Source organism: Populus nigra, chromosome 10, assembly GCF_951802175.1.
Source record: "Populus nigra chromosome 10, ddPopNigr1.1, whole genome shotgun sequence".
NCBI lineage: Eukaryota > Viridiplantae > Streptophyta > Magnoliopsida > Malpighiales > Salicaceae > Populus > Populus nigra.
Window position 1 is genome coordinate 16683722 of NC_084861.1, and position 16351 is coordinate 16700072.

A 16351-nucleotide genomic window follows, 5' to 3' on the forward strand; every position below is an offset into this window, starting at 1 on the left:
AAAACTAAGAGGCGTGATGGGTTTTACTATGCATGAATGAACCATAGCTCTTCTTATATTTCACTGTGAATTTATGCATTGTTGATAAATGACAAGATTGAGAGTTACAGTATCAAAGTGAAAAATATAGGGAAAATAGATGGTAATTTTAAAATTAGCAAGAAAAGTTTACTTTAATATTGCATCTTTTCAATTGATAGCTTTTTGACCATTTAGTTTGAGTAAATTCAGTCTTGACATAAAATTTTATTTTTCAATTTTTTTAGTTCATTGTTTGAGAAAGGAGAGAGAGTTGATAGGTTTTAGTGTATAGAAAGAAAATCAATGATGGACACTGATTCTAACCATGAAAACAATTGATCTTAGTATCAACAGTCTATTGATATGTTTTTTTGTTCATGAAATTACCCAAAAAAAAGAAATCAAGCTTAAGAGATAATTTTTTTTAATTTGGATTTATGTTCTTAGGTGCGTTTCTTAAGTTGGTTAATTGGTTTATTTTCATCACAAGAATTTTTTTAGGTGTTTTGGTGTGGAATTTGGTTGAAAATTGCATTTTTAGGTCAAAAAACATCTTGCCTCATTTTCTGGCCACCCTTTCGATGGTTGGAAATGAGAAAGATAGATGATATGTCGCTTGCCCTTTAAAGACCCCTGCAAGCAAACATGCCCTTACAAGCCAAAGCACATGCCCTTTTTAAAATGTGCTAGACACGTGGACCTTATCTTTGCGTTTTTTTTTCTAACTTTTCTTAATAAATATTTTTTTTATATGTTTTTTTAGTTATTATTTTTTTTAAATTAATACCCCTTTCTCTTATTTTTTATACTGTTTATTTTACTTTTTTTTTAAATAACAATTGATGTTTAATTAATTTGTATGCATTTAATATTTCAAATAAATTATTATAATTTATCTATAACTTTTTTCTCTTCTATGTTTTATATAACTAAACTTTATTTTCATTGTGTTTGTAAAAAAAAAGAAATGTTCTTTGTAAGAAAAAAATGACCTTCAAGATATACAGAAAGCATGTACATTAAAGGAAAAAGTTGTACTAAAATATCATACTTATCTATTTTTTACTTTTCTAGAAATGATTATACTTATCTATCTTTTACTTTTATAGAAATGATTATTTTTTTTTATTTTATAATTTGATCGACATCAAAAGCTCTTTTTTAGTTTATTAGTTCATATAAATTTGAATTCATTATGTTTAGTATAAACAATGTCTTTATATTTCTCAATTAAAACAATCATGATATGATTAAACATATTTGTAATATTATTCTATTTTTTTAATATATTAAAAATTAACTTAAGATTCTACATGTGGTGTTACATTAACAACTCTTTTTTTATATTTATTAATATATATAATTTTTATTATATTTTACTATAAGTATTGATTTTTCAATTCACAGTTATATTGTTTTTGGTATAAAAAAAACATTAACAAAACCTATATATTTATTTTTTTATATTAAAAAATATTATCGAACCCACAACCAAATCAACTGGCTAGTGAAATCTATTTCCTAAAAATGCTAGTGCAAAAGACAATGCATCCCTTTTGCCGTTTTAGTTTCTTAGTGCTATTAGACTCTTTGGACGCGAGCCCTCATGTTTTGGTCGATCAATCAGTCGAAGGCAAGCCTACCAAGAACTCGGTCTAACAAAATTTATAACAGCCCAACTTGAATTCTATGACCTACGTACGACTACTATTTCCAACATTTAAATACGGCAAGCCAAGTTTACAGTTATAGGACCCCCACCAAAGAGGCATGGGTGATGACTGACAACCTTCCACCGGCATCTTTGCTTGAGGTATCGTGATGACTGAGAACCTTCCACCGGCATCTTTGCTTGAGGTATCTCCAAAATTATCTGACCAATCATAGCTTCTCCTTTTAAATTTCGGAATTCCCGACACTTGCGTATTTGCCTTTTTCTCTGCCCCCACCAAAAATCAAAAGAGAGAAGGACTGGTGTTTAAATCCGGACATGAAAAAGGAGAGGCACGAGGTACGGAAACCAAACAAACGGGAGTGATGGAAACCAAATGCTTTACAATATCACCATGAAATGAACACTATCTGTTGTAATCACAAATGAAAAGGAATGGTGTTTTCCAATACAAATCGCACCTCATGCCAACAATAGGTAAGGGGACTAAAAGGAAATCATAAAAGCAGCAGCAACTGCCGACTAATCCACATGACCGCACAAAAAAATTTACAGGGATCTCAAATGGCTCAATGGTGACGGGGCTTCAAATGAAGGATAAAAAACATAAGAAAAGGTGGAGAAAAAGGACCACATACTAGTACTCTTTGGTTCCAGGATCTATGCATATATCACAACCACAACTTGCAAAGAGAGTAGTCCCCCCATCCTTTTAAGATTGTAGAACGAGGCCTCATGGTTGTTACATAGCATGGCTTGGGGACCGGCCAATGACTCTGCACTGCTTGTTATATAGGATGGCTTGGGAACCGGCCAATGAGCCTGCACTGCTCTGGCAGCAAAGACGAGATTACCTGCCCATTTAGTTGAATGAGCTCACCATCAATTCCACAACCAGTGGGTGTGCGCTTCCCAGCCTTTATCTTCACAGATTTTACCTGCACAAGTTTGAATTAGATGGTGTCAAGACAACTTGATTAATTCATTTATGAAAACATTTGCTGCCTCCTGAAGCATGCAGCATCCAATGCAGCGCGCTTCTTGTATGTACAAATGAATGCTTGAAATCACCCACAACCTCTGCATCTCTGAGAGTGAATACCTACGTAATCAGACCAGATACTGGCTAGTTTCCTTCTAACAAAACTCACATGTTGGTTAAAAAAACAACAAAATTCAACAGAGCCCTGCATGTATGGGCTAATTCCTAAAATATCAATCAACTTGATGCTTGGAGTTTTAGATGCTCTTAAAAGAAAAACTTGAATAGCAGATTCTATAAAAAAAATTAAAATAACAACAAAGTGAACAAACAGGCAAGGCGCAGTGTGACACATTTTTCTGATCTAAAACAAGAGCATTGGATGAACCCAACAATAAATAAAAGCATTGGAAGAGCTAGCCAACATCAATTTTACAGGCATCTAAAGTCCCTTTGTATTCAATTAAAATCTTGAAATTCATGCATACTTGCATCATTGACAATCATTATGCAGCTAAATGCAATTAAACTATACTCAATTTGCTGCTTCATTTTATGGATGCAAAAGAATTAATAGGGGTAAATACTCTTACCTTAATATATTCAACATATGGGAGAGAGAGATGTTGACCCATCTGCAATCGCAAGAAAAATCTTAGCAGCCTCCATCGCCCACTACCATGAACTAAGAGCATATCCATGGTGTTGTCATCATGCTCAGCCCTTGGTGCTACCACCTGAGAACTCTGAACAGTTCTGCAAGCATGATTGCAAACCAGGATACCAAGAAATTGTCCCTTTTTAAATTCCCATTTATCCTCAAGCCTAGGAATGACTTCCTTCTTCATCCCTGCTTCTATGTCATCTGATGGCCCTGGTAAATCAATAGGATTTTCCACATCCCAATTAGGTTCAGTGTCCCACTTTGGTTCCGCATCCCAAATCGGTCCAGGATCAGATATCGTCGAAGATATATCCTCTCTATCATTCAATGAGGCATTTCCCCAAGAACACCGAGAAGGGTCATGTGTAGTAGTCAATCCAGTCCATCCTTTATCGGCCCTTGATTTTGACCTGGTCCTTGGCCAGTTTGGAGTTGTTGACAGTGGTAACTGCGGATGAATAACTTCTGGCTCCGGCATGACATTTGTCCTCCCTGATGACAGGCGTTTTGCTTTTGGATCTAAGCCACGCACATAATCAGATGGTTCAGTGCTGGCATGGGTGCTACTGCAGGTAGTATCCATGTCCCCTCCAGACATTCGACTTGGAGTCATTATCGAGTCAATACTTGATAAGCTAGAGGCTCTGGGAATGCCATCTGTGTTAGATCTCCTCATCACATCAGTGTACAAGTCTGGCATGTCAACTATGTCTCCCTCAGCTGATTGTTTTCCTTCTCGATCCTCTTTTGATGCAGGAAGATATTCTACTTCGTAGCTGTACTTTGGCAAGCAAAAGAACTTAAGAAATCCAGCAACAAAATAACGCAATGGACCAAAGCGTTTCTGATATTTCTCGGAAAGTTCCAACACTACACATGGGAAACAAGTACAAGTGAATAATAAAGATTAGTATCATGCATATGACAATCATAAGGCATCTCAAGTATCATGGGTCTTGTACAGAAAGTTTTTGTCTACACTCTGTAAAGGTCAATATATTAAATATTATAACTGGAAAAAGAAACAAAGATCAACCACCAGCTCATACTGTTCACTAATTTGAATAGATAATTGCAAAAGTGCAATCCAACAAAACAAACAAGGGTGAATGGCTCAATTTATTCTTACATAATTGGGCAAGTCTCCAATATGTCCCCATGTTTCTAATTTGCTTAGCTCTTGGCTTATCCTCTCATAATAAGAAATCAAGATCTCTAGACACAGCATGTACCAAATATGTCTCAAACATCAAGCACACACCCATCATTGTAATCACTACAAACATTATAACAAAGCTCGTGAACATTTGAACAAAAATGGATGCAAGTGTTATAACATCAGGATTAATAAGATCTAATTATCTTGTTTGCAAGTATAAAGCTCATAAGTTTATTTGGCTGCAGTATCAATAATGATATAAAAAGAATGAAATGAAACATGCTTAAAAACACTGACAAGAATGTTTTAAAATCTAAAATAGGCTACAAACCTGGATTTTATCAAGTAAACAGGAATTGCGCAATGAATTTTTTTAACAAATCTTGAAAAAGAAACAAAAGTATCAATTCCCTCACTTCTATATCAATCATTTCACATAAAAATGTGTTTCAGAGGAACATTTATATGTACCAAGAATAGTTATACAAGGACATGGGTTTAAGAATCTTAAATTCGTTTATATGGTTTTTTTAGAAATAAGATCAGCCTATAAATTTTCATTGGTTGTTTCAGTGTTTCCCCAAGGATTAATTGCAATATTGTGAACTCACCATCACTCACAAAGCCATAATATGAGACTGTCATTCCAAAGTGTATAACACCATACTGTATCCACTCAACAGCAAAAACATCTGTAGCAGTGAGACCCCCCTGAAAGCAGCAAAAATACATCCATGGTGAGCTCACAAGCATGATATGAAGTGGAATTTTCACAAATACAGAAGTTTACTGAGGAACCTCATGAGACAACATGATTTCAGACTGAATGCACCTATGCATACACTCACATGCATGCGTGTGGATTACAGCAGCTTTTCAGTCAATACATTTGAAGGTGTGATGGGATACTAAAAAGCTAACACAATTTCTGAACTTCTTTTCTGTCATGCGAAAGGTTTTTACAGAAAAGGCGTTTACAGGGAAAGGTGTAGCATTCTCACTGGCAAAACAAATAATTATCTTGCAACTTGAAAACTCCAGCTTGACTAGCGTAATAGACACCAGCTTAGCTGTATCAGTTCCACTAATCAAGTTGCAGAGAAAAAACGGGTAGGCTTCTAATTCAAATAATTGGTAGAATTTACTATATAATAAATGAAAAAAAGTCCAAACAACCTTCCAGTAGTAAATAAACATTCTCAAGAAATGATCTCAAGCACTGTTGAGTTTGGAAAGAATTTGACACCCTTTGTTTTCCTATAGAACACCTGGAACTAATCTGGATTACATGCCACCTGAATCCAAACTTCTTGCCCTGGATGGAATGCTAAAAAATGTTTCTGGTCTGATGTGAATATTCCAATTGAAAACTCCTGTTTCATGGCAGGGCACCAGGAGTATCGAGATATAGAAAGCATATGTTGCATCACCTAAGACATGCTAATATAGGAAGTATGGGCTCGAAAAATACAGTAAAGAGAAATCAAGATTCAGGACAGCATGGAGTATTCACTTCTGTTTGATCTTTTCTTTATTTTTATTTTAAGGTTAACCTACTCCACCAAAGCAGTTACCAAGAAAACACATTATTGCAAATGTACAGAAAGGTACCATAATACAATAGTGCTAAAATTACAAATTGAAAATAAATAGAAGCGGTGATAAAATAGGGAAGCAACAATGAGCTTTGGGCAAGGTTGATTTAGATTTAAATCTAAATCTGGAGAGTGGGGTCTGGCAATAGGCACCAGAAGTAACTCTCTCTCTATTGGTATAATTCATCCCACATAGCTCAAGCAGTTGGATGACAATAATTATTTGACCATGAAATAAGTAGTTAAATCTTATTAACTGAATAGAAAATCAGATGCTATCCAGAACTGAAGCAAGAAAACTGCATGAGCTAGTGCCATGCCCCACCCCAACCACACACATGTGCAAGGTAGGTCCATCCCCAAGCAATTAATGGCTTTCATACTGAAAAATCGTGTTAAACAGTCTCTGTTTTGACCAAGGAAATTCACAGAAAAAGCATTCATCTACGATAGACTGATAAAAACATTTCTGAACAGGATTTTCTAGCCATGAAAAAGAAAAATACCTTCACAATAGATATGGCAGCGGAAACTGGATCTCTAACCCCCAGAACAGTCCAAACCAGAGAATTATCTGAACCAGCAGGTATAATTCCAATTGGTATGGAAATTCCTTCTTTCTGGTTATCTCTACTAAGCAGACCATTTAGAACCTGCATGATTACAGAGGTCAAATAGCTTGTTCAACATAAAGAAATAGACAAGTCACCATATAATGTCACTATGCTCTCATTGAACACTGCCCAGATAATCCTTATAAGAGCAAATCATATTTTGCAACAAGTATCCTTGAGATTTGTAAAAAAATTACTTGCAAAATAATCTCAGAATTTAAGTTAGGCTTTCAGAAAAGGCAGGGAACGTTATTTGTGGGGTTCTTGCAAAAGTGCATGCATCTGTGAATGCATGACAGAGATGGAGGGAGGAGTCAAGGAGGGAGACCTGATCTCCATGAATGTGTATCCTCCAATCAATGACTAAGTAAATTAGAGTCAGAAAATTGGTGCAACCTGGCAGGGCTGCATAAACAGCAAAAGTTCAGCTAGAGAAGAACTGAGATAGTACAGTATAGAATTCCAAATAAATGAAATCATCCTCACCATGCAAAATTTTCCTCTCCTTTATACCCAAAAAATCCTAAGTTCTGTGTAATCGTGTGTTCTAAGTTCCCTTCACTTCAACAGCATCTGCTATTGTTTACCAATATCTAACATATTTTCTCTACTCTTCAACTATGGGCATTTTCATCAGCATGCTTAAATGGTGATTGATATCTAACAGCAAACAATCCCATTCTCGAACAAATAACTAATCTAGACCAGGCCTTTCCTCTTTACCACAAAAATCTGCAACATATTCATATCTACATAGTCAAATACAACAAGTTGTCACAACATGTGCTATTATACATTGCCTTCAATTCTTAAATGCAGCTGATTTTGATGAAAAAGCCCAGCCCAGAAACCTGAAAAATTCAATAATGTAAACCAAGGCCCAACCTATGACCGGGAAAGCTCTGCTTCATTGGAAATGTTTTGATGCAGGAAAACTTGGTCATGATACAATGTAAATCTTTATCTCTTAACAAGTATTGGATACAAACCACTGCAAAGATCTAGATTTATTTACTCTTCCTCTCAAACAGATCTTGTTTCTTTTATCATGTTCTTCATGCCTAACTATTAAATCGTGAAAAGTAACTATCAAGGTCATTAAATCAAATCCAGGACAAGGGCATGGAGTGCATGGCATGGTTAAATGAAGTCCAAGCAGGTAAATTATATTCATAACTGAACATTCAGTAACAAGAAATTAAAAATGGTTATTTTCATGAAAAGGTAAAAGACTGACCTCATTAATAATTCCATCACCACCAACGCATATAATCCCTGAAAGAATATGTAGTTGTCAGGGTAAAGATGAAAGATGTAACATGTTATAAGGTGATGCATTGAGTAATAATACCATCAGGACAAGTGCTGATATCAACAGTAGAAGCAAGATTTTTAGCATGGCCAGCAGATGTTGTTTTGACCACCTCCAATTTAAACCCTGCAAGCTGTCACAGTTTACACTTTCGAATATAAATGATTGATATCAATATATATCAGGGCAAAGCGTGCATTAATTTGCCAAATGAAGTAATGCAAGAAAACAATCATATCAAAGAAGAAAAGAAACATGAAGTAAGTAGGATTAAAAAACAATGGAATATCTATTAGATATATTTATCGATTTAGAGAGGTGATTCATGCTTTCATGGGCATGTTGAGGTGGAGGAAGTAGAGTTTCATGCTTCATTGGATTATCTTGTATTGGAAATTACATGAAAACTGCGAGCAAATACCAAGAACAGTTACGGACCTTAAATATTGGTTCTACTATTCCATGGAAAACTTTAGTTGAACGACCATGTCCAGACCGTGGATTTAATATGACAAGCATTTTGGGAGGGCACTTGCACTTGAAGAGAAGCTCAGGGGGGGGGTCAGTGGGAAGCGACTCAGAAGAAGCTTGCTTTTTTGATGAAGCCAAGGGATGAGGCAAACAGTTAATATAGCATTGCTGATCAGCAAATCCACCGACCCATTGAAGTGCCTCTTCTATGCTAGAAGCCAAGAAACGGTAGTCTTTGCGAGTTCTTTTAGGTTTAATAAAGCAAGACAGCCCACGAGAGCTCTTTTTTATGGGATAAGAATGCACTGTAAAATGTCTGAGACCAACATTGTATGACACCTGTCAAAGCCACATGGGGGGGTCATTGCTCTAGATCTCTATGGTAAAATCTTGAGTGCAGTTTTTTTGTTTTTGGAATGAAATGAGGATATTACCGAGATAACATGCTCAAGATGGAGCATATGAGAACCCCAAACTAAAGCCTTGCTTGTAAGCTTAGCATCAACTGCTTGTTGGTTGGTAATGTCAGCTTGGTCTTTAGTAGTATTGCTATGATAGGAGGAAGAGGCACTTCTCTTATCCAAAATGAGTTTCCCAGAGAAGACAGCATAGCCTAACAAATCAGAGTTTTCGTCTCCTCCTGCAGCTGCTCCTCCACCTATGTCTATTTTGAGCTCGTCAATCTTGGGTTGGTTGAATGGAAACGGATCATCAGCAACGACCTCCATACTCCTCTTGGAATTGGAAGCAGCAGCCTTGAGCTTCTTGCTGCGTTTCTGTTTCTCAGGAAAAACAATTGGGGACGAGTGCATAGCTATTTGAGAGCACAAGCTCAATCTCCGCTGAGATTTATTACTATTGTTGGTAGTAGCAGTAGTAGCGTTGGAATTACTACCCGGATCATTCCTAGACACGGCATTCCCACTCTTGCTTGGATGCATATCTCTGCGTTTGTGTAATAGAAAAGGAAACAACAAGACAAGGGACTTGTGATGATTTTCGATAAACTTCTGTGAACATCCGACAAATTTTGACAAGATTGGAATGGTTGAATTTCCCTTGGTAAAATTACTTATTTAATAAAAAAACTCAAAGAACTTGTAAGGAAAATGAAATCTCACATTCTCACATGAGCTGGGGGTGATACGATGACGATGACCAATATGTAAAAAATCCAAAATTGAGAACAAGAAAGGGCACCAATCAGTTCAATCAATGACCAGATCAGCCTGCAAAAGTTCAATTCAATTCAATTCCTTGGGTTATTATTATTTTTTGTTACCTTTTCCGATTAGATTAGAATAGGGAAAAAGGCAACAACACGGAAAAAGAGGAACGAAAAAATTACCTTAGAATGATGATGATGATGATGCCTGTGAGATTGTCATCCTCATCTAGGCTCTACTGATGCGCTCTCGTCTCATCTCGTCTCAGGTGAAAATGAAGCAATTAGTATCATCAGGTGATGTGAGGTGAGGAAGACGAGGAAGATTCGTTAGTTGGTTCGTTCATTCAAGGCTCGAAAGAGGAAACCAGCATTCGGGTTCGGGCCCCTTTATTTCGGCCTCATATTATATTACCACTTTCTATTACCGGATATTACTTCTATGTTTTGTTTAACAAACCTCAATTAAAAAAAAAACCCCAATCTCGTAAGCTTGCAAAAAGAGCTTAATCTAGGTTGATAATAATGTTTTTAGTTTGTATTTTTTTTCTTTTACATCTTATAAAAAACATATTTAATGTGTATCTTAAATTGAAGTTTATAATATAAATTTAAATAAAAATAATTTACAATAAAATTATGATATAAATTTTATTTGATCATGAAGGCATGCAAGTCCAAAACTATAAAAAAGTTTGAAATGTAATAAAAATATATCAATTTAAGAAATTAAAAGACTAAAAAAAGCAAACTTACTAGATGGAATAATAATATCCTTATTCATATTGCTAATGATTAATAGACAAATAATAATAAGCAAAGCTGAATAAAAAATATGTAAACGAGGAAAGAAAATGAAAAAAAAATCAAATTTAAATAAATAATTACTTTATTAGTTATCGATGTTTACTTGTATAGATAAATAAATAATATCACCACTTATTATAAAAATAGTAATAGTAGGTACAAGCAAGGTTAAGTGTATGGATTGATGATTTCATCAAGTTAGGTATCGACCACTACACAACACAAGTAAAAAAAATAATGTGCACAAGGATTGTTAAGAATACAAAATAAAAAAGAACTCAATAGTTCTGGAAATGACTACATTCTTATTGGACAATCTAGGTTTATAAATAGGCTTTTACAATCTTAACAAAATGAGAAAAATAAGTGTAACCAGAAAAAGTCAAGAAACATTAAGCAATCCTAAAGAATAAGGCTTAAACTAAATACTAAATCATAATGGAGTAAAATCTTAAACAAAATCCCTTACTAAAACCTAAACTTTCTTTTCATCCCCCCCTTAAACTAGCTCCCAACTACAATTGGTTTAATTCAAGAATTTGGCAAACTCCCGACTCTGAAGCCTTTAAAAAACATTCAATGTGAGGGGTTTTGTCATCACATTGCCAACTGATCTTGTGTCCTATAATAAACCAACTCAACTACTCCTTCTAGTGTGAGATCATGAAGAAAATGGAAGCGCATATCAATGTGCTTGTTTCGACCATGTAACACAGGGTTTTTTGATAGTTTAATCGTGGATCTATTATAACAAAGGATTGTAGTACACTTACTTTCCTTCAGATTCAATTTCTCAAATATCATCTTCATCCAAACAGCTTGGCTAGCACAAGTAGCTACAACCACAAACTCTACTTCAGTGGTTGAAAGTGTGACTATTTTCTTGAGGACTAGACAACAACTCCAGATCCTAACATGAAGACATAACCTAATGTGCTTTTCCTATCTTCTAGATCTCTTATATAGTCATTATCTGCATAACCAACTAGACCTTCACACCCCCCTTTCTTGTAACTAGTGGTTCCTTTCAAGTATCTTAGTATCCTCTTCGCTATTACCAAGTGCAACTCAATTAGTTTAGTTATGTACCTGCCAATCACACATACTACAAACATCAAGTTTGACCTTATAGTTGTTAATTATATGAGATATCCCACCATCTGTTTAAATAAAGTCTTATCATCACAAGCTCAATTCTTATATTTAAAGAGTTTACAACATGGAATAATAGGATTATGAACCGAGTTGCTATTCTCCATCCTAAACCTCTTCAACACCTCCAAAGCATACTTTCTCTAACACATATAAATCTCATCCGATCTCTACAATACTTCTATGCTAAAAAAGAACCTCATTCTTTCTAAATCAGTTATATCAAACTCCGTCAACATGGAAGTCTTAAACTCAACAAACATCTATTTATCATTGCCAGTAAATATTAAATCATCTACGTACAATCTGACAATAAAAATCTTACATCCTTTATTTGTTTTAATGAACAAATTATGTTCACGATAACACTTCTTGAGCCCTTCATTTATGAAATGTGTTTCAATATGACTAAACCAAGCTCGTAGAGTTTGTTTTAGTCTATAAAGGGCTTTCTTCAACCTGTATGCTTTCTAAGGTTTATTCTTCAACTCATAACCCATAGGCTGCTCCATATACACTTCCTCATTAAGTTTCCCATGCAAGAAGACGGATTTAACATCAAGTTGACAGAGAGTCCATCCTTTCTAAGCTGTTAGAGCCACAACCATTCTCACAACCGGTGCAAACACTTTCGTGTAGTTTATCCCTTATTGTTACACATACCCCTTAGCTACCAAACAAGCCTTAAACTTGTCCACTTCTTCATTCTCCTTAAGTTTGGTTTTATAGACCTACTTTACTCCAATCTTCTTTGTACTTGTAGGTATATTAGTGAGTTCCCATATGTTGTTCCTTTCTATAGCCTTTATCTTCATGTCTATAGCTATCCTCTAATTTTCATGCTTTACTACCTCCTCAAAATGCATTAGATCTGCTGAAGTAAATAAAGCCAAATTAACATTTGTATCTTCTTCCTCTAAAAGCCCTTCCCTACTTACATAATCTGTCATCCATCCCGGGAACCCTCTAGCTCTTCCTTCATCAGAAATTGATGATTCTCCTCCATTCTCACTAGTTTGAGGATTACTAATTAGTTTTTCTGCGACTTATTTTTCTTCCTCACTCACTGTTCCATCATTTTTTGTGTTCATTGCCTCATTATCTCATTCATCATCACATTCTAGATTAGGCATTATATGTTCTCCATAACTCTTATCCTTGCTCCAAGACTTGTCTTCCTCAAACACAACCTCCCTGCTAATTATAACTTTTATAGCAACTGGATCATAGAGTCTATATGCCTTAGACTCTTCACTTACTCCCAATAACACACAGGTGAAGCTCTTTGTATCTAGCTTTATCTTTCTCACATCAAGAATATGCATATGTGCCACATATTTGAAAACCTTAAAATGCTCAACTGAGGGTTTGTTTCCACTTCAAACTTTCTTAGGTGTTTGCTTTTTTACAGCCAATATAAGACTCCAATTTAGAACATATATTATTTAGTTTACTGTCTCTGGCCAGAAAGTTTTGGGAATCCTTCTTTTAGAGAGCATACATCGAACGATGTTTATAATTGTATGATGTTTCCTTTAAGCTACTCCATTTTGTTGTGGAGTATACGCTGTAGTCAATTTCCTCTTGATGTTATGCTCTGTGTAAAACTCATTGAATTCAAATGATATGAACTCTATTCCTCGATCTGTTCTTAAACATTTTATATACCCTCTTACTTCTTTCTCAACACAACTTTTAAAATGTTTGAACATGTTTAACGGTTCATATTTCTCTACTAAAAAAATATATCTATGCCTTTTTAGTAAAGTCATCAATAAAGCATATAATGTACCTCTTCTTACTATTAGAGATAAGAGATATTGGTTTGCAGAGGTCTGCATGAACAAGCTGGAGCTTTTTTGTGGCTCTTCAATTGTTTTTTAGGATTGGATCCCTATATTGCTTCCCAATTATATAGTTAGCACATATTGTTGATGGAGTCTTGAACAAAGGTATTCTATGCATCATCTTCTTGAACTGGAGAGTCCTCAAACCTTTATAGCTTAAATATCCATAACAATAGTGTCATACGTGTGCCAAATCATGTGTGGAAGTGTAGAGACAAGCTGGTTTTTGAGGCAATGAATTTGCTAGCAACATAAACATTCAATTTGTTATCATCTCGGTATGTATTATGAGTCCTTTCTCTAAATGATAAATTTTTAGTTTTCCATGTTGAATGAGAATTGCTATCATAACCCAATTCTGAGTTATTTCTCAAAAATCAATTTTTTTTTCAAAATAAAAATAAAAAAATAAAATAAAGTTTGGCAATATGGAGAAAGTAGGTTGGGAAATCAAACTCCAATTTTTGGAGGAAATTTTAAAGCCTAATTGTACCCTATAATGCCAAAAAATGGAGAAAATGCAAATTCAAGGTCAAATTAAATGATTATTGGATGAATTTGCATAAAAATTAAGTTCAAGGACATGATTAAATTTTTAATAGGTCAATTTGATTTAATCATGGGCCACATTGAATTTAAATTATGTTTAAGAATTAATTTGGGTCCAATTGAAGGATTTAATTAAGTATAAGGACTTAATTATACTTTAAATTGGTCAAATTAATTTTATTTACAGATTAATTAGTGAAAAATTAAGTTTGGGAGCCTAATTTGGGCTTAATTGAGAAGATTGGAATTTTAAGAGATCAAATTTAATTTTTTCCAAGTTAATTGATTGAAACCAGGGGCAAAATTGCAAGAAAATTGAAGTTTTAGGGTCAATTAGGGGTTAAATTAACAAAATTCACAGCCAAAGATCAATTTGCAAAAGGTGGCAAACTATAGGGGCTCAATTGAAAAAAACCGGGGGTAAAATTGCAAGAAATTAAAAGTTTAATGGTCAATTAGGGGTTAAATTGCATAAAACCAAGACTAGGGACCATAATGCAAAAGGCACGTAAATCCAGGGTTCTAATTCAAGTTCGACAGGGGTTAAATTGCACTAAATCAAAAGTATAAGGTCAATTATGGGTGCAATTAAATCAAATTTAAAGAGGGAGGATTGAAATGAACTTTGGTACAAAACAAAACTTTGATATTGTTAATCTTCTTCTTTAAATATTTGAAATGACAACTTAGGGAGGCTACTTTGCAGGTGCATTTAATGTATCTAACGTCCATAAAAATTGACAAAACTTGCACGTAAATGATCCTCTGTAATTTCTCTACAGCCCCATATAGCCCGCTCAGGCTAAATGACAACCCATCAACGCCGACCTAAAGAGGCCAACTCATTCAGCCTTTTCCTGCAGATTTGACAACTCAGAATGCTTACTTTGAGCCAACAGTTGGGATCCTTCCCAATTGAATCAAAGGCTATAATTTCCCCCCAGTGTAGACAAAATTGCCCTCTTCCATTGTCTATCAATAAAGGTGGATTTCATGGCCTAAGGGAGGAGAAAATCGGGTCTAAAGTCAGCAAAAAAAAAACTAGCTTTTTTCTGGTTTTTGCACATTTCTTCTCTCTTTCTCTCTCCATCGTGTCTTTAATTGTTGAAGACCTTATAGAAACCTTTCTCCTCCACCAACAGACGGCTACTCAGCCTCCCTGCAAACCCAAATCCTCACCGGCAATAGAGGCAGCCACCGCGAGGTCCTCCTTCTCTCTGATACAGATTTTCTTCTTCCGCTTCTTCTTCTTTCTTCCTTGGTAACAGGAAACCAACACCGTCACCATTTCTTCCTTCAGCTCCACCTTGAGCAACCAACACCACCACACGTTGCCAAGACCACCAAGCGACCACTGCGACTCTGTCTCTGCTCCTTCAAGACTTTCTCTCTCCTCTGCAACTTTTTTTCTTCCTCCCGCAGCCGACTCTGGCAACCAACACCTCCACCCACTTCACTCCAGGTCAGTAACAACAACTCCATCCCCTCCGCCAGGTCGCCTCCCATTTTGCACTCCCACCGTCTGCAACTGTGTAGTTGCATGCAGAACGTGAACTACTATTCACGTTCTGCAAGATAATTAACATCTCCTTTGGGTCAGGTCTGGAAAAAAAAAGAAAATAAATTCAAGAACCCTTTCAAAAAAATTTGTGATTTTCTTGTATATTTTTCTACCTATTTTGCATGATATCGAGTTGTATATTTACACTGTAAAATACAAATCTGGTATTAAAATATCCGGTTTAGAACCCTTTACAAATTGTATATTAAAATGCGATGTTAAAATTCAGACTTTAGAATGGTAATGATTTAACACGATAAGGTAGAGACTCTCTCAAGAAAGAGATCTGTCTTGAATCATAGAAAAGACCAACAAATAGAAACCCGACCTAAGAAAAAAAATCAAACAATAATGCAACTTATCTTATGTAGGGTACACTGGGGGTGATGCGTCTTCCCCTTGCACAACCAGTCCCTTACGTAGACTCTTAAAAACAATAAGGTTCTAGTGACCATAATACTAGGTGATGACTGCTGAACATTAATCATAATTTTATGATTAAATCCAAAACCCTTTCCAACATACAACACCTCACACAGGAGGCACGACAAAAGCCTCTGTCGTCACCAGATGACATCGCGGCGCTCACGACCTTGCCAATCCTTTTTCTTGTAGTTGACCAATGCTTAAAAGATTATTCTTTAGTTCAGGTACAAAAAATACTTTACTAACAACATGTGTAAAACCACTTACTTTCAATCTCACATTGCCCTTTCCTAACACAGCTATCCTTGTATTATTTCCCAGCTTTATGTTTTGCATGAAGTCCTTATTTAGATC

General features: G+C 35.3%; 1 protein-coding gene across 4 annotated transcripts; it reads right to left on the minus strand.

The window, feature by feature from the left end:
• Nucleotides 1-2056: 2056 nt before the first annotated feature.
• Nucleotides 2057-10050, minus strand: LOC133704860 (sphingoid long-chain bases kinase 1-like). Of its 4 annotated transcripts, none has more exons than XM_062129877.1 (10): nucleotides 9839-10048; nucleotides 9612-9719; nucleotides 8925-9435; nucleotides 8458-8829; nucleotides 8059-8152; nucleotides 7945-7982; nucleotides 6600-6746; nucleotides 5110-5209; nucleotides 3269-4209; nucleotides 2057-2631 (listed from the first exon to the last, which is right to left on the minus strand). In XM_062129877.1, exons 3-10 carry the CDS (start codon nucleotides 9429-9431, stop codon nucleotides 2482-2484), a joined length of 2349 nt encoding a protein of 782 aa, XP_061985861.1. In that variant the 5' UTR covers nucleotides 9432-9435; nucleotides 9612-9719; nucleotides 9839-10048; the 3' UTR covers nucleotides 2057-2481. The 4 variants fall into 4 exon arrangements, with proteins under 4 accessions (XP_061985861.1, XP_061985862.1, XP_061985864.1 ...); XM_062129878.1 differs by having other exon boundaries at nucleotides 8925-9500; XM_062129879.1 differs by lacking the exon at nucleotides 2057-2631 and adding an exon at nucleotides 2638-2795 and having other exon boundaries at nucleotides 9839-10050.
• Nucleotides 10051-16351: the final 6301 nt, after the last annotated feature.

Coding starts and splice junctions, on each gene's coding strand:
- LOC133704860 (XM_062129877.1), bottom strand. CDS start 9,431: ATGCATCCAAGCAAGAGTGGGAATGCCGTGTCTAGGAATGATCCGGGT. Junction 8,830..8,924: donor ATCTTGAGCATGTTATCTCG/GTAATATCCTCA, acceptor TGGCTTTGACAG/GTGTCATACAATGTTGGTCT. Junction 2,632..3,268: donor CATATGTTGAATATATTAAG/GTAAGAGTATTT, acceptor AAACTTGTGCAG/GTAAAATCTGTGAAGATAAA.